The sequence below is a fragment of the Myotis brandtii genome, unplaced genomic scaffold, assembly GCF_000412655.1.
Source record: "Myotis brandtii unplaced genomic scaffold, ASM41265v1 scaffold237, whole genome shotgun sequence".
In the NCBI taxonomy this organism is placed as follows: domain Eukaryota; kingdom Metazoa; phylum Chordata; class Mammalia; order Chiroptera; family Vespertilionidae; genus Myotis; species Myotis brandtii.
In genome coordinates, this window is record NW_005358943.1 from 4,134,567 (window position 1) to 4,158,477 (window position 23,911).

At 36.7% G+C, this 23,911-nt stretch overlaps 3 protein-coding genes across 5 annotated transcripts; 2 read left to right on the plus strand and 1 right to left on the minus strand.

The window, feature by feature from the left end:
- The first annotated feature begins 651 nt into the window (after positions 1–651).
- ART4 (ADP-ribosyltransferase 4 (Dombrock blood group)) lies at positions 652–9,674 on the plus strand. The gene is made up of 3 exons (XM_005866786.2): positions 652–965; positions 2,796–3,501; positions 9,529–9,674. Exons 1-3 carry the CDS (start codon positions 795–797, stop codon positions 9,618–9,620), a joined length of 969 nt encoding a protein of 322 aa, XP_005866848.1. The 5' UTR covers positions 652–794; the 3' UTR covers positions 9,621–9,674.
- Positions 3,414–23,452, plus strand: SMCO3 (single-pass membrane protein with coiled-coil domains 3). Of its 3 annotated transcripts, XM_014540183.1 has the most exons (3): positions 16,575–16,827; positions 18,959–19,061; positions 21,928–23,452. In XM_014540183.1, the coding sequence occupies exon 3, from the start codon at positions 21,944–21,946 to the stop codon at positions 22,619–22,621; it is 678 nt and encodes a 225-aa protein (XP_014395669.1). In that variant the 5' UTR covers positions 16,575–16,827; positions 18,959–19,061; positions 21,928–21,943; the 3' UTR covers positions 22,622–23,452. The 3 variants fall into 3 exon arrangements, with proteins under 3 accessions (XP_014395670.1, XP_014395669.1, XP_005866851.1); XM_014540184.1 differs by lacking the exons at positions 16,575–16,827; positions 18,959–19,061 and adding an exon at positions 3,414–3,501; XM_005866789.2 differs by lacking the exon at positions 18,959–19,061.
- LOC102246639 (chromosome unknown open reading frame, human C12orf60) lies at positions 11,488–15,177 on the minus strand. Its single transcript, XM_005866788.2, has 2 exons — positions 15,020–15,177; positions 11,488–13,130 (listed from the first exon to the last, which is right to left on the minus strand). Exon 2 carries the CDS (start codon positions 13,104–13,106, stop codon positions 12,378–12,380), a length of 729 nt encoding a protein of 242 aa, XP_005866850.1. The 5' UTR covers positions 13,107–13,130; positions 15,020–15,177; the 3' UTR covers positions 11,488–12,377.
- Positions 23,453–23,911: the final 459 nt, after the last annotated feature.

The following is a 23,911-nucleotide window of genomic DNA, read 5'->3' on the forward strand; positions in this document are numbered from 1 at the left end:
TAGGAGAGACTGTTTATTGGAATACCACGGCTGGGTTAACTTAGCACTGGAGCCTGCTTTTGATTGGTGTCGGCTGTTCAGAGGCTGTCTTCTGACAGTCGTCAGGATTCACTACAGACTGAAGTAGTATGGATGGGGGATCTGATGCCTTCCCTGATAGGAAGACCTATGACCCCAACAAGTATAATTTCTGATTTGGAGAGTTCAAAGCTGCGGTGGAAAAACAGCAAAGACAGCCCTCTTTGGGACAGTAACCCTAAAAGGTTCGCTGCTTTCTGACAGCCTCCTCTGGGCAGGGCCTATCAGCAGCACCAGATGGGGCCCATCTTGAGGTGGCATCTTCCCAACCACCTGCACGAGCCAATCATATCACTCCCACTGAAAGCCCGCGGCTCAGGATCATAACACTTGGCCCCAAACACTGTACGGTGTGTGCCTTCTGCCTCACTAGCAAGTTGAGGTTGAGCTGCAGAGCCTGACCTTCAACATTCCTTTCGAATTCCTCTACATACAGTTCAGACAAGGGTTGGTTTGGGGGTTGCTCTTGTGGGGTTTTATTTCCCATCGGAAACTCCCAATTTCTTTAGAACTCCTTGTTTAGTCAGATATTTCAGTGAATTTCTGTTCTCCCCCTTTAAAACCCCAACACAAAGTTGGAGTTGATCTCTTCCCTCATAAAAACTGCTAGTTGGTAGTGGTCAACAGAAGTCTTGACATAAACATTAGCAAGGAAGGTTCTTGCTGAGACTTGAATAGAAAAGCCCAAAGGAAAAATTGGGAGAACTCGTTTCAGCATGAAGCTACAAGATGGAAGAAGTACATTTAACTCAAACAAATGCTGTCCCTTGACCAACAGACGCAGGAAGATTTTACTCCCAATAACTACAGCTCCTGCGACAGGAATCTGGCTCCTCCGAGCACAGCTTCCTCTCCTGCTGCTGTTTGCTGGCCTGCAGAGACCCACGGTGAGTTCCCAGGTCGGGCACAATTGAGGAGGTGGTCTCTGTCTGATTAATGCTCCAATAGAGCGTTCTCCTGGTGACCTCTCAATGACCTTTAGGCACTGTGGGATCTGGTTTCATTCAGACACGGTAAGTTTTGCTGGCAAAGAGTGTGGAAAACAATTATTTGAAATTGTGAAATTCTTTAGTTTATAAACCTGACATGAATGCTAGAGGTATGGCATTATTTTCTGGGTTGTCCACAAAACTTAAGTAAAACTGCTTCTGTAGGACAAATAATGCAAAATTAACCAAGTCTATGTGGCTTTTGACTGTATCATATGGATCAACTCAAAAGAAGTATTATAATTTAAAGTTCCACCTAAGGAAAAAAAACCTAATATTAAAAAATAACAGACTACATATTTGACATCTAGTAATATAATAAAGTTTTAGAGTTTACCATAACAAGGATTTGACAAAATGTGATATTATTGATTTGTTATTGTTGTTTTGGCTTAAATAGATTCTCTAGATTTACTTGTAAAGTTGCTATACAGAGTTATTGGTTGAAATTATTTAAGAAGTCTTAAAATTTTTTTCTAATTTATAACAACTAGATGATTTAACATAAATAACAGTAAAAATACCAAATGGTATGTTATTTTTAGTTTCAGCCACAAATCTTTGATATTGACTGGATGGAGTTGTATCTCTTATTATATTCCTTAATGAGTACAGTTCATTAGAAAAGCATCATTCCTTTGTCAAGCAGGAAAGATCTTGGGATTTAGATCATTGAAATATGGCTCTACGTGATGGGCTAATGGCACTTAATGAAGCTGTATTCAAACTATAATCTTAGTTTAATATGCACTAGGTATCAATAAGTAATATTCAATTGGTTCCCCATTAGAAAATGTGTTTTTCCCACTCCTGATTTCCAATAGGAGTGACTTTCCTAGGCACACTCCCGACCACTGTCCACTCTTTCCTCACTCCACTACAGGAGGTGGGAAAATTTACTTGATTGGTAATATAAGGAAGGAAAATTGGGTATGCTGAGTTTGACTCTGCTTTTCTTCCTCCGGGGAGCTAGCCTGATGGCAAAGGCCAAGAGCTCTGTGTTTCTCCGTGAAAGGAATCATACCCGGGTAGGCTGCAATCCAGCACTACCTACAGCTGAGTGGGCAAGTCTGCCTCATTCTGGGGTTCATTTATAACAAGTCCACTTGCCATCAGATCTAAAGATGTGAGCCCCAACATGACATGATTCATAAATGAAAATGATATTTTAGCCTTTCAGATTTGCTCTCTTTTTTTCTCAATTTTTTTCAGAGCCTGAATAGGGGAGAGGGCTGTTATTACTGGGAATCCCCTGGAGGACCCAACTTTATTCATCACTTAAGTCTTTTATTAAATAAACTTCAAAGGCTTAATATAGCTTTTTAGGTATTTATAAAAAGAGATAGTTTTTAAAACACCCACGAAGAAATGTGAAGGGAGTCAGTAGATGAAATAGAAAGTAAAACTAAACTTTAAGGTTATTAATTGTTTTCTTCAACATACCCAATGTGCAAAAATAAAAAATACCATGATTTTGGTGAAACAAAGAAGATCACTTCCTCTGTGGGGAGATGCGCATTTTCGAGCTTTCAGTGATACGTATCGAAACAAATTCAATCTCTAACACAGGTCACTGACACAGGAAGGACTGGAGCAGTGTAATGATTATAAGTGAAACTTCAGCAAATACTGGTTTTGAGAAGACGGTCTTATAGAGTACAGAAAATCTGCTATCAGATTCATCATCTGATTGGAAAAATTATAATCAAGATTTTTCTTTTCTTATAGGCTGCAATTAAAATCAACTTTGACTTGGCACCAGATTCCTTTGACGATCAATACAAAGGCTGCAGCCAACAGGTCATGAAGGAGCTAAGTCAAGGGGATTATGTCGCAAAAGAAGTAGAAGCCCAGACAAATTATTACAAGATCTGGAATAATGCCCATTTAACCTGGCTGAACCGAGCTAAAGCTCTCCCTAAGAACATGACAATCACACATGCTGTGGCCATCTTGGTGTACACATTGAACAACAATGTTCGCTCTGACTTCACTAGAGCCATGGCCAGTGCTGCCAGGTCTCCATGGCAGTATAAACATTCATTCCATTTCAAATACCTACATTACTACCTGACCTCAGCAATCCAGCTGCTGAGGAAAGGGCTTGTCATGAAGAATGACTCTCTGTGCTACCAGGTGTATCATGAGACCGATTTCTACTTGAAAGCCTACATAGGTGCCACCCTTCGATTTGGCCAATTCCTGCCCACCTCCCTCCTAAGAAAAGAGGCACAGGAGTCTGGGAACCAAACTCTATTTACCATACTTACCTGCCTGGGTGCACCTGTACAAGACTTCTCTCTCAGGGAGGAGGTTCTGGTCCCTCCCTATGAGTTGTTTGAAGTTGTAAATATGAGCTACCACCCAAGAGGAAATTGGTTGCAATTGAGATCAACTGGAAATCTGAGCACATATAACTGTCAGCTGCTAAAAGGTATTATTATTGATCTAAATTGAATTCACTCTTATCAGGATCACAGGCTATGATTCTTTTAAAGGCCAAGAACAGAGAAATCAGCCTTCTATAATGGTGGAACTGACAGATTAGAGGGGGGAAAAATGTCTGATTTATTGGTTTCTCCCCTCTTCTTTCTCCTTAACTACCGCTAGGAAAATATATTTCTGCAATGACACTAACTAAGATAGGGGGGCATTCTAGATGGGAGAGTAAACCTCTACTGGAAAAGATAGTTCATAAAATATAGCATCTTTTCCTTCTCCCTCAAACTCACTTTCTTGTTATGATCATTTCATAAATAAGGAGTGCTACAAGTAAAGCAGGAGGTATGACTCATTCATCCACTCTTATCTATTAAGTGTCTGCTATATTCCAGGAACTGGCCTAGGGGGCCCCAGGCAATATAAAAGGAATAAAGCAGAACTACTCTGCTAGGAAGATTTTAAGTTCAATGAGAAATGAAAATATGAACAAATACCTACACGCAAAAGTACAAAATTACACACCCAATGTTCAAGCAATGGCTGTAGCTGCTCACTGTAGGAAGCTATCATTCTCTCTGGGGAACGTGAGGAAGACTTCATAGTAGAGGACCATGGGGAATGGGAGTTTTCAGTGAGAGAAGAAAGGAAGAGTCATTTCAAGCACAAAACAGTACATACTAAATCACAGAGATTTAAAACAGCCTAGTGACTTCAGGGAATCTCCAAAATTCTGGACGGCTGCAATGTAGGATGTGCAGGACATAGAAAAGGATTGGGAATAGAAAGAGAGTAGGAGAGTGAGTGGATCAGGAGAGTTCTGAGGGGGACCAACTATAAAAACTCGTGTATTCCATGCCCAGGACTTTTGAACTACATGCTGTATGTAGGTAATGAGAAGTCACTAGAAGTTTTTATGGAATGGAGGGAGCATCATTTAGATCAATACTTTAGCAAGAGCTCTGATGATATTGGGAAAAATGAAGTGAAGCAGGAGAAATTAGAGATACCACGATACCAAAAAAATATTAAGCTCTTTTTTAGAAAAACACATGGCTGATTCCATTTTATCTTTGTATGTTGCCAGCCATAGTCAATTCACAGAGTAATAGTTCTGTAGCAAACACTGTGCCCTATTTGATTTAGGGGGAAGGGGAATGTTCTTATCCATATATGCAGTTGTTTACTCTCTTTTTAAAAAAAATGTGTCTTTATTGTTGAAAGTATTACAAATGTCCCCCTTTCCTCCCCAAGAACCCGCCTTCAACCCACCCTCACCCCATCCCCAGACCTTCACCACACTATTGTCTGTGTCCATGGGTTATGCATATATGCATGTAAGTTCTTTGGTGAATCTCTGTCTGTTCCATGCTTCCATGTCTCTGGATCTATTTTGTTCATCACTTTACTTTGTTCATTCTATTCTACATATGGTGATACATGTCTTTCTCTGACTAGCTTATTTCGCTTAGCATAATATTTTCCAAGTCCCTTCATGCTGTCTCAAAGGGTAAGAGTTCCTTCTTTTTACAGCTGCATAGTATTCCATAATGTAAATGTACCACAACTGTTTTATCCACTCATCTACTGATGAGCACATAGACTGTTTCCAGATCTTAACTACTATAAATTGTACTGCTATGAACATAGGGGTGCATATATTCTTTCTGATGGGTGTTCCTGGATTCTTAGGATATATTCCCAGAAGTAGGATTGCTGGGTCAAAAGGCAGTTCCATTTTTAATTTTTTGAAGAACTTCAATACTGTTTTTCACAGTGGCTGCACCAGTCTGCATTCCCACCAGCAGTGTACTAGGGTTCTCTTTACTCCACATCTTTGCCAGCACTTGTCATTTGTTGATTTGTTGATGGTAGCCATTCTGGAAGGTGTGAGGTGATACTTCATTGTCATTTTAATTTGCATCTCTCTGATGATTAATGATGTTGAGCAATTTTTCATATGTCTTTTGGCCACCTGTATGTCCACTTTGGAGAAGTGTCTATTTAGGTTCTTTGCCAGTTTCTTCTTTTTTTTATTAAATTGGTTTCCTCCTTTGTTAAGTTGCACGAATTCTATATATATTTTGGAAATTAAACCCTTAACAGATGTATCATTGGCAAATATGTTCTCCCATACAGTGGGCTCCCTTTGCATTTTGTTGATTTTTTTTTTGAATATACATGTCCAGTTATACCAACACCATTTATTGAAGAGACTGTCTTGACTCCATTGTATGTTCTTGCCTCCTTTGTCAAATATTAATTGAGCATAATGGCTTGGGTCAATTTCTGGGGTCTCTGTTCTGTTCCATTGATCTATGTGTCTGTTCTTGTGCCAGTACCAGGCAGTTTTGATTACAGTGGCTTTGTAGTATAACTTGATATCTGGTATTGTGATTTCTTCAACTTTGTTCCCCTTTCTCAAGATTGTCATGAATATTCAAGGTCTTTTTTTGTTCCATATAAATTTTTGGAGTATTTGTTCTAGATCTGTGAAATATGCTGTTGGTATTTTAAAAGAGATTGCATTGAATCTATAGATTACCTTGGGTAGTGTGAACATATTAATGATGCTAATTCTACCAATCCATGAACATGGTATATTCTTCCACTTGTTTATATCTCTCACCAAAAATCCCCATTTCTACTTCAAGTTCCCTATAGTCCTCTACAAGGAAGTCTTCCTGCTCCATCCTCGGTTCCACCTTACCTAAGCCTCATCTGCCATTGTGCTAATTAGCATAATCACTTTAGTTGAAGACAAAAAAACTGTATACACTTGGAATGGACACAACAAATATCCACCTAGCTCTACTAAAAAAAAGTGGGGGGGGGGAGGGTTTTGATTAGCTTCAGAATACTTTCAGCTATTAACTGCAATGTATTTTTCTTAATGAGTAAGCTATATCTGAGAATTTTCTTAAAGTCATTTATGTCAATTGATAAATAATACTCTATTTACCCCAACATCCTAGAGCAGTATTGGATTGATCCATACATGAACAATGGGAGGAGGGAAGTGATGTGTTTTCTGGTCTAGGAGTCATTCGCTGGGATGGACTGAGATCAATGTGCTGTAGGAGAAGAAAAATAATTTTCCCTCTACCCTTCTAGATTCTTGGCTGAGACCCAACCCCTCCCACCATAATGAAAAGACAGATTAACAAGAAAAATAATAATTTTATACATACAGGAGCTCCATAAAAATATAAGACTCCAAGGTAGTTAGGCAATTGAAGTTTATAATGTTCTTGAGCTAAGGAAAAGAATGAGGGTCTGGGCTTCAAAAAGGAGGAAGACAATTCATAGGAAGATGAGAAGAGTAAATATTTGGTAAGCCAGTGTTTTCCCTGCCATTCAGATAAATCTGATATAAAAGGTTATCTCTGGTAGTAGCTCTCTTCCTCTGCAGGACCCTCTAAATTCTTTTAGGCAGTTAAGGGGGAGGTAAAAAGCCTTTTCTGAATCTGCTGGCCTTGATTGCCTTCAGCTCAAAATAATCATTATGCCTAAGAGGCATATTTTGGGGTGACATGTTCTGCTTCCTGATTTTCTAAGTAATTGCTATTGCCCACTTAAGTTCTCCCAGTCACCTAGACTGTGTGATTCACCTCAGCTTAGAGACCTCACCGATGGTGTTCTGGAGTACTTACATCCAATTCCTCATAAAACTGGAATCATCTCAGGAGACTGTTTCTTGTCCTTTTCATTTTTTTTTTTTTACTAGCAGAGCCATAAGCTATTCAATGCCCCCAAAAGTCCCTATGAGCCAATAACTTATGCTTCCTCTCCAGTTCCCTCTTAACTTGGAAGATATGATATTTGAAAGCCAACATGAACACATTTAAAACTAGCCAGCCAGGACACTGTAATTCTCCCAATGAAGAGACAATAGATTAAACAGTATTCCAGCCCTTCAATGTACTGCAAAATTGGTTCTGTTAACTTGCAACTGCAGTTCTCTAGTTCAAAGAGTTCCCATGAATCTGTTGCTTTCAGAGAGTTGAGGGGTCAAATTAGTAGCATAATATAATTAGGGAGTGAATTTGCAAAAGAAAAATTGTTTAAGACATTCTAAACTAATAGTTTTCCCTTCTAATTCTTCTCTCCTCACATGGCCTATACTGGTTACTATAGAAACAGATGTTTTCAGGCCCATGGAAAGACTCAAAGTATTTGGCAGGCTAGTGTATGTTAGCTATTTGCCCTTAAATGTTGCTTCTTCAGCAAAATAATCTGTGCCAAAAATCTGTAGACACACAAATACATACTCTGTTCTGTATCACTGAATTCACAAAGGAGAGAGATTTATTTGTTAAAATGTTTAACATAATCAAAATTCTTAAGCATGTTTCTAGAAAAAAAATATAGTCAATTGTAGTTGCTAGCAGTGAAAACATGGGCAAATGGCTTAGTCTGTGCCTGTTTCTTTACAGGTAAAATAGAAATAATTTTTTAAATAAAACCCACCTTATTTGATTCTGAGGAGTAAATACACTCAGAATAGTATCTGATACATCTAAGTACTCAAAATTTTTTCACTACTATTACCATTATCATTATTATTATTATTATTATTATTATTATTTATTTTATTTTATTAACTTCCTGTTTCCTGCTTTCTTTTACTCTGGGTTTTAATTTTCTCAAATTAGTTTTACCTATTTTGGCATCACATTCACCTTGAAGTAGAATGTCTATCTCAGACAATTGGATGAAAGAATGAGCATGTAATTGAATGAATCTGAGAGAGCACATGGCGTGGAAAGAAAATAGACTTCTGGCCCTAGCTGGTTTGGCTCAGTGGATAGAGCATGGGCCTATGGACTGAAGGGTCTCAAGTTCAATTTTGGCCAAGGGTACATGCCCAGGTTGTGGGCTCAGTCCCCAGTAGGGGGCGTGCAGGAGGCAGCCAATCAATGATTCTCATCATTGATGTTTGGATCTCTCTCTGTCTCTCTTCCTCTCTGAAATCAATAAAAATATTTTTTAAAAAGAAAATAGGCTTCTGAGCCAGTAAAACTGGGCATATGTTAGTAGATATGTAAATGACAAAGTCTGAGCCTGTCCCTTCATTTATAAAATGGAGGCATTGCTTGCCTAGAGGAAATGTTGATAGCAACAAACACAACTGAAAAACTCCAGGAAAGTATTGTGGATATGGAAGTGGGATAGTAGTTCAATGGAGCAAATGTGTGCTTCAGTAATATTTACAGTAAGAATAGAAACAAAGGGTTATTGGTGGGGCTCCCCATTTGTCCCCATCTGTTACCAGTGGAAGTAGAGTTCTTGCGATGTCACAATGAAAGGTATTTCCTGAGACTGGCATGGGAGGATGAATGATCTTTATTTCCACAAAATTAAACCCCTGGGTTTCCAATATCCCTCCACCCGACCTTGGAAAAAGTTCAGTCTTGTCTGCAGCAGGGCAAGAATTAAGGGCACTGCCCAGAGTCTCCTCTCCATATTAAAACACAGTTCAGTCTAGCAACTGGCTAGCTTAGCTTGTGCTCCCAGCTGCAGTCCACCACATTTGGGGTCTTCACATTTCTGTGTCACAGTTGTACTCACCAAAATATGAGGATAACGCAAATAACTACCTCAAAGGATTGTTGTGAGGATTGAGTTTATTTATAGAAAGTGCTTAAAACAGATTCTAATACAGAATAAATCACTTAATCAATGTTAGCTTTCATAATGGTGATGAAGATGATAATTAAGATGGGATGATGGGATGCTGATAATAATAATAAAGATGGAAAACCAGGAGATCTCTACCACCAACCAGCTTGGTAACTTGAAATAAATCTCTTAACCTCTTGGTGCCTCTTTCATCATCTGCAAAATATATAAGCTGAGTCCTGTTAATTATAAATATCTGAGAATACTTTTTTCAAAGTAGCTAACTTTGAATACTTTTATTATAAATTTTCTAAGTTAAAAAATGAATCAAAGAAGAAATTAGGTAATTTTTTTTCAATCTCTGCTACCTAAAATATCTCTCTTTTGTTTGTTTTTACAGCTTCCAGCAAAAAGTGCATCCCTGCTCCTGTAGTTATTGCTGCTCTCTCCTTTTTGACCATTGTCACCATCTCTTTAAAAAGTGGAGTATAGCCCTAACCAGTTTGGCTCAGTGGATAGAGCGTCAGCCTGCAGACTCAAGGGTCCCAGGTTCGATTCCGGTCAAGGGCATGTACCTTGGTTGCAGGCACATACCTAGTAGGGAGTGTGCAGGAGGCAGCTGATCAATGTTTCTCTCTCATTGATGTTTCCAACTCTCTACTTCTCTCCCTTCCTCTCTGTAAAAATCAATAAAATATATTTTTTAAAAAGTGGAGTATAAAGGAACTTTGTCATTTTGCTTTTCCTGAACCCTTTGGCTTTATTCCAGTCAAGGCACCCTGTATATCCTTGCAGAATAACTCTGTCCCCCACCCCCATCAGCTAATGCAGAGCTGACTCAGCCCACTGCCTATGAGTGGGCCTGTAACTCAGTATGTTTCTTCTCCATGGACACAGAGATCATGCTGGAGTAGAAAATGGCACAATCAGAGTTTATGAGATAAATTTGGGACACTTCTTTGGCTTTGGGAATTGGATGGGCCCTTTTTTTTTTTTTTTGAGTGGAGATTAATACCTCCCTGAGAATGGAGCTAACACAGTAAAGGAAGAGCTAAGAAATGAAAAAAACTGAGTCCAGATGAGCGTGAACAAGACCCAAGATCCAACTGTTCCTGAAATTGCATACTGTAGGCTTTTCATTATATAAATCAATAAACTATATTTTCGCTTAAATAATTTGAATTAAACTTTTTATTTCAAGCAATTGGAGGAGTTATGATGAATATAAGGATACTCCCTTATTTTTACTCAGTAGTCCCATTCATTTCCACGTGGATCCCCCCAGCTGTTGAAACATTCTGAGATACAAACTACAACCAAGAGGAGGGAATGAAACCCAGGACACAGACAGGTTCCAAAAAAGCAGCAAAGTGAGAGCAGCACCTCCCTACTCCCATTTATATATGTGTATTTTTGAGGGGAGAATAGCAAATGGATCAGATCAAGATTTTCCTCAATATAAGACACCAATTAACGGATATCTATTGCAAATGAACGAGGTTTCAGCTTTGGAGCTGAGACAAAATGCAGAATTCATGTATTAAAATGCATGCTTTTTCCAAGCCCTCTAAACCCTGGAAATAGTCAAAATCCCCTTTACCCTCACCACTGGATATTTTGATGGTCTTATTGTTAGGGAGCAAGGAAAGAATGCCTTAGTTAAGATTACAGTGGTAATTACAATGACAGCCTTGGCTTTGGAGCTGACAAAAGTGCAACTTTCTTGGCTGGGCTAACAAAAGTGCAACTTTCAAGTAGCCATAAGTAAGGAGGTTATCTTGGTGGAATGACTGCATAGAAGGCTAAAAAGTACATAGAATACCTTCTTCTTCCCTCTTCATCAAAAGCTCGCAAGTAATTTCTTTCCCTTTCAGTTTCTCATGATTCAGCCTCTTTTTTAAAATATATTTTTATTGATTTCAGAGAGGGAGAGAGAGATAGAAACAACAATGATGAGGGAGAATCACTGATTGGCTGCCTCCTGGATGCCCCACACTGGAGATCAAGCTCGAAACCTGGGTATGTGCCCTGACCAGGAATCCAACCCTGACCTCCAGGTTCATAGGTTGATACTCAACCACTAAGCCACACCAGCCAGGCTTTTTTTTTTAACATAGTACAGAGACATTTTCTTTTTAAAGGAGAAAATAAGATTTACATTTTAAATGAGGAAATGTTTAAGTAAAGAAAATAACTTAAGCATTTTCCCTCAAAAAGAAAATTCCAACAAATAACTAGAGTTAATAATTGCTTTTTTTATTCTCAACAAAGTTCCTGTTAGTTGTCAAGTGAAATAGGGCAATCTTGAGTAACAGAGTACAAAGACATTTTCTTTTTAAAGGAGAAAATAAGATTTACATTTTAAATGAGGAAATGTTTAAGTAAAGAAAATAACTTAAGCATTTTCCCTCAAAAAGAAAATTCCAACAAATAACTAGAGTTAATAATTGCTTTTTTTATTCTCAACAAAGTTCCTGTTAGTTGTCAAGTGAAATAGGGCAATCTTGAGAGCATACATTCATTTATAACGCATGAGAGCCGAAGACTTTATGGTAGATAAATGAACTTATCTAACTTTTCTTCCCCGCTACAAGCACATCTCAGACTAGTGTCATGGTAATTTCATTGTGGAAGATTAGATCACCTCCAATTTTCAGCCTCTAATATAGGCTAATCATAAGATCTCAGTAGGTGACCAATGAAAACAAATCATATACTCTAATGTTATTCATGTAATAAAATTCTATTACTTCTCATAAAAAATATTGATTAGGCCCGGAGGTATATAGAAATTGGCACATGAGTGACAAAAATGCAGAGGGTTACTTTATATGCTTCCTAATTCTGAACATCATTTCTGCCAAATTATCTATTGATAATGTTTATATTTACCTGGACTTTGCACTATAGTAACTAGGAATAGAATTACTAAGAGTGAAAATTAGTTTAAGGTTATTTAGATCATTCTTTAAGATGATGTAAAATGTTTAGAAACATCCTCCACTGTAATATTACATTGATTTTTTAACAATAAATTGTTTTTAGTAATACCATTTCAAGTGGGCTTTTTTATTATTTTTATTTGACTAAAGCAAACTTGAAGTAAATTGTTTGCCAAGTGACTACTCTTTGCGCCAACGTCCCAATAGACCACATGTCTGGCATCAAAGATCTAAAAATGTGCTATGAAAACTCACAGGATTTTGAACTCATTTTCTGCCAGAAATTAGCACTTCTGTTGCACTTCTACTAGTCATTGACTTTCTTAACCCCATAAGCACTCATTTCCATCGTCTGTATGGCCTTTTGGAGGATCTCTAAGGTTGGTCTCATATTTTTAACAATTTGCTCCAACTGCTCTGCGGCTGACTCAATGGTATTCCTAGCATTCGCCATTCTTAGTGCATTCTGCAACTTTTTCACAGTGTCTACTGTAGTGGTTGTGGATGGACCTGCACTTGGGCTTTGCTCAGATGTGGTAGCATCTGATTGCCCTTTGGTGTCTTGTCTATAGAAGTCACTTAATTGAAGACTCATGATGGGATGCATCAGCAAGAGTGAAAGAGCAGATTCCAAACTCGCAACGATGTTACCACTACTTACCAGAGAGACAATGAATGGTATATTGACTGGTGCTACCTTTGGTCTATATGACGGCTGCAACTCTTTTGCATCATCTGTACTCTTCTCAGTGCCCATCACTGTTGCAATCTTGGAAAATAAAGGATGCTTTTGCACGTTGTCATCCTTGGCCTTCACTACAGATTGCATCTCCCTAAAAATTCTGACCATTTGTTCAAAGACTTCCTTAACGTAACTATCTTCTTTCACAGCCATTGTGATGATCTTAGAATTCATACAGCTATTAAACAATTCGGTGAGTGTGTTTGTGAAGGAAGCAAAATCTTGAATGTAAAGAAAGAATGTTTTGGCAGCTTGAACCAGCCTCTCTTTATCCTTTTCTGTCTTTGAAGACATTTCTCCAACAAAAATGTTTCAGCACTGCAAAACAAAGCAGGAATCCAAATTAAAACTAAAAGAATATTTGTTAGCCATAAAAAAAGACACAAAGTATTATCTAAATATGATGATGACTCCCATCAAGGCTTGGAAAGCTACACAAGCTTTAAAGCAGAAATGATCCTCTGCTTTAATAAAAATAATACCGAAACTATTAAACCCGAGTAAAAGTGTTCTATTGGATTTAAACCACATATCAAATATTGTGTGCTGGATCCTGAACTGGATGTGTTGATATATAGTGACACTATTCTCAGGTATTACCCTCAATAAGCATTCAATCTAGTGGAAAAGATTGAATAAAGTATTACAAATTATACAGAGAGGCTATGGTTCTAGTTAAGATAGAGCAAGTGCCTTCCATAACAACCTTTCCTACTGATTACAACTAAAAATTTCAAACTATATAAAGTAACAATCAGATAATTCTGAAAGATGGATAACAGCAGACCACAGAGGTAGAGAATGCAGCATTTCAAAGAAGAGCAAGGCCATTTAATGCAAAATCCCAAAATGTCTGTCCTGTTTAAAAATGTTTCAGTACTTTGATTACAAACTTCTCTTTTGCTATAGAGAGCAGTGTTAATGTCGCTAACCATTGTTCATCATCCTATTATTTTTTTTTGTATCTCCTCTAGAATTTTGTTATATCAATCATCTTCTCTTTCTTTTATGCTGTGGACTAAATAGTACCCAAAAAATTCATATGCTAAAGCCTTATCCCCCAGTATGACTATATCTGGAGATAGGGCATATAAAGCAGTAAGATTAAATGAGGTCATAAGGGCACAGTTCTGATATGATAGGATTAGTGTTCTTGTAAAAGGAAACACCAAAGAGCTCACTCGCTCTCTCAGTCATGTAAGAGTGCAATGAGGTGACTACCTGCAAATCAGGAAGAGAGCCCCCACCAAAAACTGACTGGGCTGACACTTAATGTTAGGTTTCCCAGCCTTCAGAACTGTGAGAAAATAAATTTCTGTTTTTTAAGCCACCCAACCCATGGTATTTTGTTATGGCAGCCAACTGGAATCTTCCACCTTCTCACTCTTTATTTTTCCTTCTCCTTTACATACATATTCAGTTTCCTCCTCAATTAAAAAAAATTGACCCTGACTTCAAGTAACGATGCCATCTCACTCCTTCATTTCTCAAATTTCTCACAAGAGACATTGTAATTTATTCTGTCCCCCATTGTTTTCCTATAAGGCACCAATTACTTCTATCACATCTGTTAGCCTATTTCCAGACCCTTGCCATTTTGAGTTCTTGGCATTATTTAAAATTGCTAATTACCTCTTCCTACATCAAAGTTTTCTCTTCCTGGGCCTCCATGATGTATAACTCTGGTCATTCTATGTCCTAAGCCTTTATTTTTCCCCCCACAGGCTTGTCTTCCTCCTTACACCACCAATAGCTCTCCAGTCCCCTAAGCTCAGCAAGACTGTGTCTTTGATCCTCATAATATTCTACACTTTCTCTCTTGGAGATCTCAACTGTCCCCATAGCTTACAAATGCCATCTGTATAGAGATGACTCCTAAATCTCATAGTGTAGCCTCAGCAGTTCTCCTGATCTCCAGGTCTTCATTTTCAGCTACCTAGTGGTCATCTCTATAGGTGACTATGCCAGTATACTCCACACCATGTATCTAAAAACTGCACTTGTCTCCTCAAAAAACAAATACTTTTTCCCCCTCTTAATCTATGCTTTATTTTCACTTTATTTTCCATATCAAATCTGTCCCTAAGATTTTTTCATTCTCACTGAACTTATTCTACCTATCCCCTCCCTGACAGTCCCATAACTACTACTCCAGTTACCTCTCATCTCGAGAGATAACTTGAAAGTGTCACATTTGGTCTCAATACCTTTAGTGCAGGTGCTACAAATGCAGTTCATAGGTAAAATCCAACCGGTGTTTTATTAGACCACCACAATGTATCTTCAAACTTCATATCAGTTGCCAAATTTAAAAACTGAAAGACAGAAATTTTTATTTCTACTGATTATTTTGAAAATGAGATGAACTGACAGCATTAAGCCCAGGATCTGAGTTGGAAAAATTACCCAGAGTGGTAGTTGTCCTCTTTAGACTAGACATTCACCCTCTACACCCTTTTGTCTTACACTAAGTGTTTCAAGTACTTACATATCTTGTCCAGCCACTGTATGCATTGGAGTTGCTGACCAATGTTTACTGCTCATACCAACTAATTCAGTTCATATAAAGTGACTTTTCTGAAATCTAAACCACCTAATGTAATCTCACAATTAAAAACCTTTAATGGTTCAGTATTGCCTAGAGAATAAAATAAATCTACTCGCCTTCCCTTCACAGCTTTCATATATACCTTGTACCACCAGCATAGTCGATTTTTCCCCCTGAAAATGCTCGACAGTTTTTTGTGCATCTCCTTAGTATACCCTGTACCCATCTCCATACCCCAGCTCCTACACACCTGTGGAAATCCTGCTTATCCTTCCATACCTAGTTCAGACTCAATGACTACATCTGCTTTTTGCTTTTTCCACCATGCCCCTACCTGGTGGGGCCCTAGGATACATCCAAATTGACCCATTGGAATAAAAATAAAATAATATCCCACTTAGTCCTTCCTTAGGACTATAATAGGCAGCACCCTTAGATTTTATGTCTCCTAGCTAGCATCTTGGTTCTTTTCCCTCCAACCACCCAATAACAGAAATTATTGTTGTTAATATAAGAAGAGCTTCCATTTAGTAAGCTTTTGCCATAGAGCAGACACTATGCCAAGTGCTTCACATACATTATCTAAAACATTATCTCATTCAATCCTTGTAACAATCCATAAATTATGTACTCATACTCACATTACACCATTGAAAATATTTAGAGAGAGTGACTTTCCCAAGGATACTTGGTTAGTAAGTGGCACTTTGGATACACAAAATCAGGACTTTTTCAAAAGCCTGCAGTCTCTCCACAAAATTACACTGGGCTGAGTGATTCTCCTGCTTCGGGAGAAATAAATGGGGGATCCAGAAGAAGATGGAAGACTCTGATCTAAACTTTAAGCTAAAAGAGTCAAGTTGGTCTTTAAGGTTTTTATATTGTTAAGACATTCACCAAGATAACAAGAAAGATAGTGATAAACATCAGAGGAATTAATAGCACACCAAAAAATTCATATTTGGCTGGAAATATATTTGAATTTACACCTCTTAGGAACCTAAACAAAGCAGTCAGCAACAGATGGAGGTACAAATGCAACAGAATTAAAGGAAACATAATACCTAGACTAGTTGACAAGATGAAATCCCAAAATCTGAGCGCTGCAATCAAAGAGCCATCTACTCTACTGAATTGAATTAGTTCAGTTATATAGCCCTTTTCAAGAATAAAAAGTCCATTAAAGAACATAAAACTAAATAAGTTTTACCATGTTATTAGTCTTTCAAATTATAATTACTTGATATATACTACTTTTATATTAATATAAGAAATAGAAGAATTCTGGGAACTAAGTCATGTAAAAATAGTCCATAAACCAGACAGGCAGAGGGACCCAGCAGAGACGAGCAAAGCCTGCAAGTCATCACATTCCATCAGAAACATCCAGTTGAAACCAAATGAAACAGCACTTCAACAACACTACTAAACAACTGCTGCGACTACTGAACTCAGAAACACGGCAAGGTAAGCAATCTGAGTGTTTCTAATATTGTTCCTCAATATTATAGGCAATTTGAAATAACATGTCAGTCCTAAATCCTAGCCATCAATATAATAAAGTAACAAAACAACTTTGTTTTCGGAGGATATCATGGCATGTTCCTTGTGATTATTTATCTCTCTGAAAATACTAGAGAAAGAATAAAATTTATAGCTTATATAACTGATTGTCAGAGAAGACAAAGTGGTAAATAAATCCATTTTAGAAAGGATTAAGGATGAAATGACACCTGTGTCACTGTGTGTTCACATGAATTGTTAAATGTCCTTTTATGTCACTAATCACATCAATATTAATTTCTCTCTTTAAATTTCTATACTATTTGACAGTCAGTGTACTACTCTTATTCACAAAAGTGTCCTCAAGAATTTTTATTTGAATATGTGATAACCAATAGATTTTCATTTTGTAAGGTAGTTCCTTTCCTGAAAAAACTAAAACAATTGCATAATATCACTAAATAAACTCTAACTTTTAGAAACAATCATCGAAATATTTCTACCACTTCTTATATGCTTTTGAATGTTTACTTCTCAAGTCAATAAAATTGGCATGGATTCAGTAAGAATCCATCTGAATGAAGCTAGTCTTTGTTTCCATTCCAAATGCTAATCACTGGCGTTCCCAAATGTATTTCTTTTTTTACGAAATAACAAATTAAAATACATGTGATTTCCAAACTCTGTTTTAGCAACAGAGCACTCATCAAATACAATTTTGCCCACCCACAACACAAACACTGCAACACAAAAAAGCACAGTTGCTTCAGCATAGGCTGGGATGAAATGGGCAGCCAGAGACCAAGCGCTCCCCCTACTGGCTAGTAATTCCCCAACAGACTGGGCTCTAGAATCTATTTCAAGAGCCACTATAATCAAGTACAGATAAAACAGCACAAACTCTGCTGTGCAACGTAGATAGTAACAGTCCAGAGTGAATTTTTCATTGACAGGGAGCCCTATCATGTGATAACAAATAATGTAAAAATTTAAATTTACCATAAAAAAGGTGCAGGTAATCAGCAGACCACTTAGCTACCTGCTAGTACCAATTTTTAAAAGTCATTTTTAAATTACTTTAAAATAATTTTTTAAAGAGTGAATTTTAAAAGTTCATATTTAAAAGGTGATCCATGAAAAATTAATAAGATAGAGGAAAATATATGGTTCAGAACTACTTTTAGGTACAGTACTATATATTCTTAATAAGACATCACTTAGCCATGCCTAAGTAATACCTAGGATCTCTAAGAAGTGTGACTCCAATTAATTGAAGGGCTTTTGTTTTGCTGAGTGAAGTAAGCAATTTGAGCATCAGAGCTAAATTGTCATGGTCAATAGTGGAAACGCTGTACATTACCAACTGTGGTTTTCCATGTGGTATATAACCTGACCTCTAAATAACAAGCATATATTTATCAGTAACAAACTGAGAGGGTGCAAATTGTTAATCATCTTTGGATGACTGAATGTCTCCATATTGATTCAGTATCAATGCGTACTAAAGAGTGACTTGTTTAAAATTTTGAATTTGCACAAGTCAAGCACCACCTCTACCTACAATTTTGAATGGCATATTACTTTCAAGATGACAGGTAATTTTACCATCTTAACACATTGCGGATTAGTAGTTTTATTGCTAGCTTTACCCAGTGGCCAGATAAGTTTCTATTGAACGAGTACAGAAAAAAAAAAAATTTTACATAAATATTAAAGGCACGCTTTAAAATTAAATACCAATTGCATTTTGAAGTTATTACGTTCTTACAAGCTAATATCTTTTTAAAGTATGATACTTCGTAAAACACTGTGTAACATGAACGAGAATTCTCGTGATCCGTCTGCAATGTGTTAGCTAGAATTTCCATAAAGCAAGAACCATGTCTTTTTCATTTTTGTGTGCTCTACAGAGCCTAGCATCCCACCTTATACATAGTAAAGTGCTACTCACTTAGATAAATTGTTACTGAATTATTGAATTGCTCCCTTCACCAGGCTCTTCAAATTTCACCTAAGAAATAATTCATTAGTTTCACCTTCAAACCCCACCTCTCCTCCATCTAATTCTCTAGCATTTATTTCACTGTTGGGACAGAAATAATCTTGTGTGGTCAGTACTGGAGCAGGTATAGGAGCAGGTGAGCTGAAGATAAGGAACCCTCCCAAAGCCTTTCCCCAAGAAGAAAAAAGCTAGGAAGGTAAGCCAGACTTAGAAAAATAAAAGTCCTTTTCTATTAGATCTGAGAAAAATAAAAGTCCTTTTCTATTAGATCTGAAAAATAATTCTCAGCACTTCTTGATGTCTCTTACTCAAACTTGTTATTGGCACAAAATTATGAATTGGTGCCTGGATCATCTGGTTATAAAAGTGCACATGCAAGGGATTCAGTATGTAAAGAAATATTACTTTTGCAGTTGAAAAAATATTGTGTCTTTGGTTTCTGGTAAGATTGAACTTTCCTCATCAGTTAGCTACTATAGGATTTACTGTCTGTTCAGTCGTTTGCTAATTTAGGCATCAGATTATTACTTTATTAATAACATTCTTTAAAAATTAATATTTCATTTTTCTTGTATTTTCAGTTTGCTTTTAGTTGCTTTTACATGGTCATCTTTGTTAATCAAATTTTTGTCTTTTTTCAATGTTTTTAAGTTTATAAAGTCAGTTGCTTTTACATGGTCATCTTTGTTAATCAATTTTTGTCTTTTTTCAATGTTTTTAAGTTTATAAAGTCTTTTATATTGACATTTGAAAATTATCCATTTTCTTCTATTTTATTAGTTGATTTTTTACATATATTATGCTAATAACATTTTTAAATCACCTTTAACCCCTAAAACTACCCCATTATGTCAGAATAATTTATGAAATAATAATCTCAATTACCATCAATCTAAGATACTAAATTTATCATATATTAAATCAAATGTATAGAAGGGTCTGCTTTGAGGACTATTTTTTTTCCACAATTCCATCTACTCTTTCACCTGTACAATACTGGTTAATTGTATTTTGAGTGTTTTAATATTTGAGAAGGAAAAAGTCCCATCATTATTTTTCCTGAAAAGATTAGTCTCACCTATTCAGCCTTTTGGATATATTTTATGATTAATTTGTTAAGAGTACGCTAAAATAATTAATTTGTTAAGAAGAAATTGATCACTTGGAAGCATTTGACCTCCCATCCCAGAGGAAAATTCCTTTCTCCATTTGTTTACCTTGGGGCAAGTAGAACCACACACCTTTTCTGGAAGTTAGGCCTTCAGATAGTGGCATATAATCGTTGTTAGATATATTTCTACTTTTTCAAGGTAAGAAAAACTCCTCTCAACTAAATATCTGAATAGGGATGTAGTTGGTGATCTTCTGAATTCAAAGTCAGAAAGTAGAGTTTTTATTTCATGATAAGGTCTGAAAACTAAGACACCCCCCAAAAAAACGTTTAATGGAAAATTCCTGGAAGAAAAAAGAGAAATCAAAGTTCAAATTTATAGTTACAATTTCTGTTTACAACCAGATGGTGAGTTTGGGGACTATTTAATAGACCCTCAGCAAACAATTTCTTTAAATGGATATTTTTTAGGCACTGTCTTGGAGAAGTTTGTGTCATGTATGTGTGTGTTTTACTGGATCTGATTCAAAGATAAAAATGAATTTTTGACCATGATAAAGTTTATGCCACCAGGGGTACCAGTGCATTTTTCTAAATTTAACAGCATAGGTAATTGTGTTCCTTATCCATTTTTTAAATATCTTCCCCTCTCCATTTCCAAATTATATCTTTATGACTTCATGTTTCCTTTCTTGAGAGAAAAATACCTCACGTCCTTCATCCCATACTTCTCAGGTTGCCCTATGTAGCCTAAAAACCATGGTCCTAAAGGAGGGCCCAAGATACTATCTACTCAAAGAGAGAATGTGCCAGATACCACACAGATATACAGAACTCCATTTTCTCTTTCTTTTCTCCCAAGAGTTTAAGTGAAAAATAAAAATGCCAGGCACATAGCAATCCTACTCAAGGTATGCACATTGAGTAATTGTCTTCACTAGGCTCAAGCTTTTAGACAAATAACTCATAAGAACATGCTTATTCCTTTTTTATCTTCATGGTACTCTGAGCCAGAAGTACAAAAATAAGAAGGCTCCTACCAGACTTATTCTATTCATTCTATAGTGTGCTTTGCTACTTATTCCTTAATACTTCCATGAAATGGCATTATCTTCTTTCGGTAACTCTAACTTATCTTAATAATGGCCAACCACAATACAGATTCTAAATAATTTATTTTATAAGCTTTGAAAATAGAGAATCAGAGAAATAGTCATAACTGCTGTCCCCTGCACCATGTCTTTAATCCTCAAGTGAGATTGTAATGAAAGGAATCTTGAATCAATACTCTCATCACATGGATTTTTTGTAAAGGTCTATTATATTTGCCTTTCAATGTCCCTTAGGTTTAGAGAAATTGCCTGTAAAGTTATATAGTGATTTGAATATTATAAATTAAGATAACAGAGTATATAAACAAAATTATATATTAATACCCCTGTAAACTCAGAGATCTTAATATTTTTCTGGCCCTATTAATTTAACTCCAAATACTGTGGAAATCAACCCAATAGGTCTATTCAGTGTGGTGACTAGAGGTCGGAGAAATAAAGGAGCTAACCATTAGCTCTGGTTATCAAGAACTAACCATTTCAAACTGCAGTGTTTCAAATATATTATTAAATATTACTTGAAAATAATCACATTTATTTATTAATAATCAGATGCCTCATAAACATAAATATTTCCTATCTAGGACTTCCCCTCACCACAAAATGTAATTCCTGAATGCATCCATAGGTTGTATTCTGTTACCTGCGTTTCCATACACTGACTTCAAGTTTCATAAAAATAATTGTTTTGAAGAACCTGTTGAGTTTCCTGAGGAATTCCTTACATAGCATATTGCTACTTTGCTTTTCATGAAATAAAAGATTTCCTGGTCAAATCTATGCAAACAGCAGATATTTTTAAAAGATTTTTAGTGAAAATTCACCATTTTATTTTTCAGAGATCATATTTGAAATATGGCTGAGAGTGACCTCCTCTACCCAGAGAACCCAAGGAGGCGGGAAGAAGTACACCATCTTCACCAACAGCTCCTTGACTGCTTATCGGACAACTTCCGTGCCACCAATGAGCTGATTGGAGTTTTAAATATGCATTTGGGGTGCAGGCTGGCCTCCATTGAGATGAACAGAAATGGGACCATCAAAGAAAACTGTGATACCATTATCCAAGCCGTGATGAAAATCCAAAAAGAATTGCAAAAGGTTGATGAAGCACTAAAAGATAAACTAGAGCCAACCCTTTATAGAAAACTTCAGGATATTAAGGAAAGGGAAACAGAGAAAATTGCAATCGTACAAAAGGTTATTTCAGTAATCCTGGGAGAAGCCACTTCTGCAGCCAGTGCAGTGGCTGTTAAACTCGTGGGCTCAAATGTCACAACTGGCATAATTAACAAGTTGGTCACTGTGTTAGCTCAAATTGGTGCTTCTCTCCTTGGTAGCATAGGAGTTGCTGTTCTTGGCCTTGGCATAGATATGGTCTTCCGTGCCATCCTAGGAGCAGTGGAGAAAACGCAGCTACAAGCAGCCATCAAAAGTTATGAGAAGCATCTGGTGGAATTCAAGTCAGCCTCAGAAAAATATCATCATGCCATTACTGAGGTCACCAATACAGTGAAACACCAAATGAAATAAACAGCCGCCTTATTTGCCACTGGAATATTTTCTGCTTCTCTTTCAATAATAGTATTTGGTTTCTTGGATTAGCTTCATTTTCCATAAGTTTCCAACATAGACATAAATACCGTAACAGATTGGGAAGATTCCTTGAGTTTTGCATCAGTAACAAATGTCTGGACCAGTTGGTGCTAGACCATGGGAGAGAATCCCAGGATTCTTCTAACTCTCCTCTACTAGCTCAATTTTAGGGTACATGCTAATGTAGAGTAGCAGGTGTAGGGGTTGCCTTTTCCTTTCTAATATCAAGTAAAAATCTTTAAAATGTACATTTAATGCAAAGGTTTTTATTCCTAACACTTCAGACATCATTTAGTTCTAAGAGGACATACTTTGTAATTTCTGCCTGGACACAAATCCTGGCCTTTGAATGTAATAGAAACACTACCATAATTTCAACCATCAGTTTAAATCCAATTTTCTGTAAACTGGAAAAGACTGGAATATGGTTTGTAACTTCTTACTTCTATGATGAAAAGAGTCAATGGTTCTGTAAACTTCTAAATTAAACACTATAATCTGAATGGACTTTTAATGGATAAAAATTTAAAACTAAAAAAAAATAAAGGTTTTGTTTCTATAAGTATAATCAACCCTGATCAACTGTTGTATGATAATTAAATATCCCTCAAGTGAAATGTTTGAACACTCTGGAACTTTTTTTAAAAAAGCAAATCCAAGATACACCTGCATATAATGCATTCAGAGTGCAGGAGAGGAAGTAGCAATTCTTTCAAGAATTTGTCATTCAGCCCTGGCTGGTTTGGCTCAGTGGATAGAGTGTCGGCTTGCAGACTGACAGGTCCCAGGTTTGATCCCATCAAGGGCACATGCCCGGGTTGCAGGCTCAATCCCCAATAAGAGGTGTGCAGGAGGCAGCCCATCAATTATTATTTCTCATCATTGAGCTCTCTCTCTCTCTCTCTCTCTCTCTCTCTCTCCCTTCCTCTCTGAAATCAATAAAAATGTATTTTAAAAGAAAAAGAATTTGTCATTCAAAGGAAAATCCTAATTGATCTTTTGAGTTTTCAGAAAAAAAAATATTTCACTTTCAATGCTAGCAGAATGGAGGAAGTTGCCCCTGCTATGTAAAGCTTTGGGTAGCCCATTTCATTAATTACATTAATTTCAGATATATCCAGAGGCTATGGAGGCCTAATGGTTCAGTTAAATTTCTGCAGATGGAAATGTTTTCTAAATCCTGCACTAACTAATAATTTCCCATTGAGACTCTTAGATTATATTTAC

Excerpts from the sequence above, each read along its gene's own strand:
- ART4 (XM_005866786.2), top strand. The coding sequence starts at position 795 with ATGAAGCTACAAGATGGAAGAAGTACATTTAACTCAAACAAATGCTGT. Across the intron at positions 966-2,795 it reads CTGGCCTGCAGAGACCCACG|GCTGCAATTAAAATCAACTT; the intron begins GTGAGTTCCCAG and ends CTTTTCTTATAG. Across the intron at positions 3,502-9,528 it reads TAACTGTCAGCTGCTAAAAG|CTTCCAGCAAAAAGTGCATC; the intron begins GTATTATTATTG and ends TTGTTTTTACAG.
- LOC102246639 (XM_005866788.2), bottom strand. The coding sequence starts at position 13,106 with ATGTCTTCAAAGACAGAAAAGGATAAAGAGAGGCTGGTTCAAGCTGCC.
- SMCO3 (XM_014540184.1), top strand. The coding sequence starts at position 21,944 with ATGGCTGAGAGTGACCTCCTCTACCCAGAGAACCCAAGGAGGCGGGAA.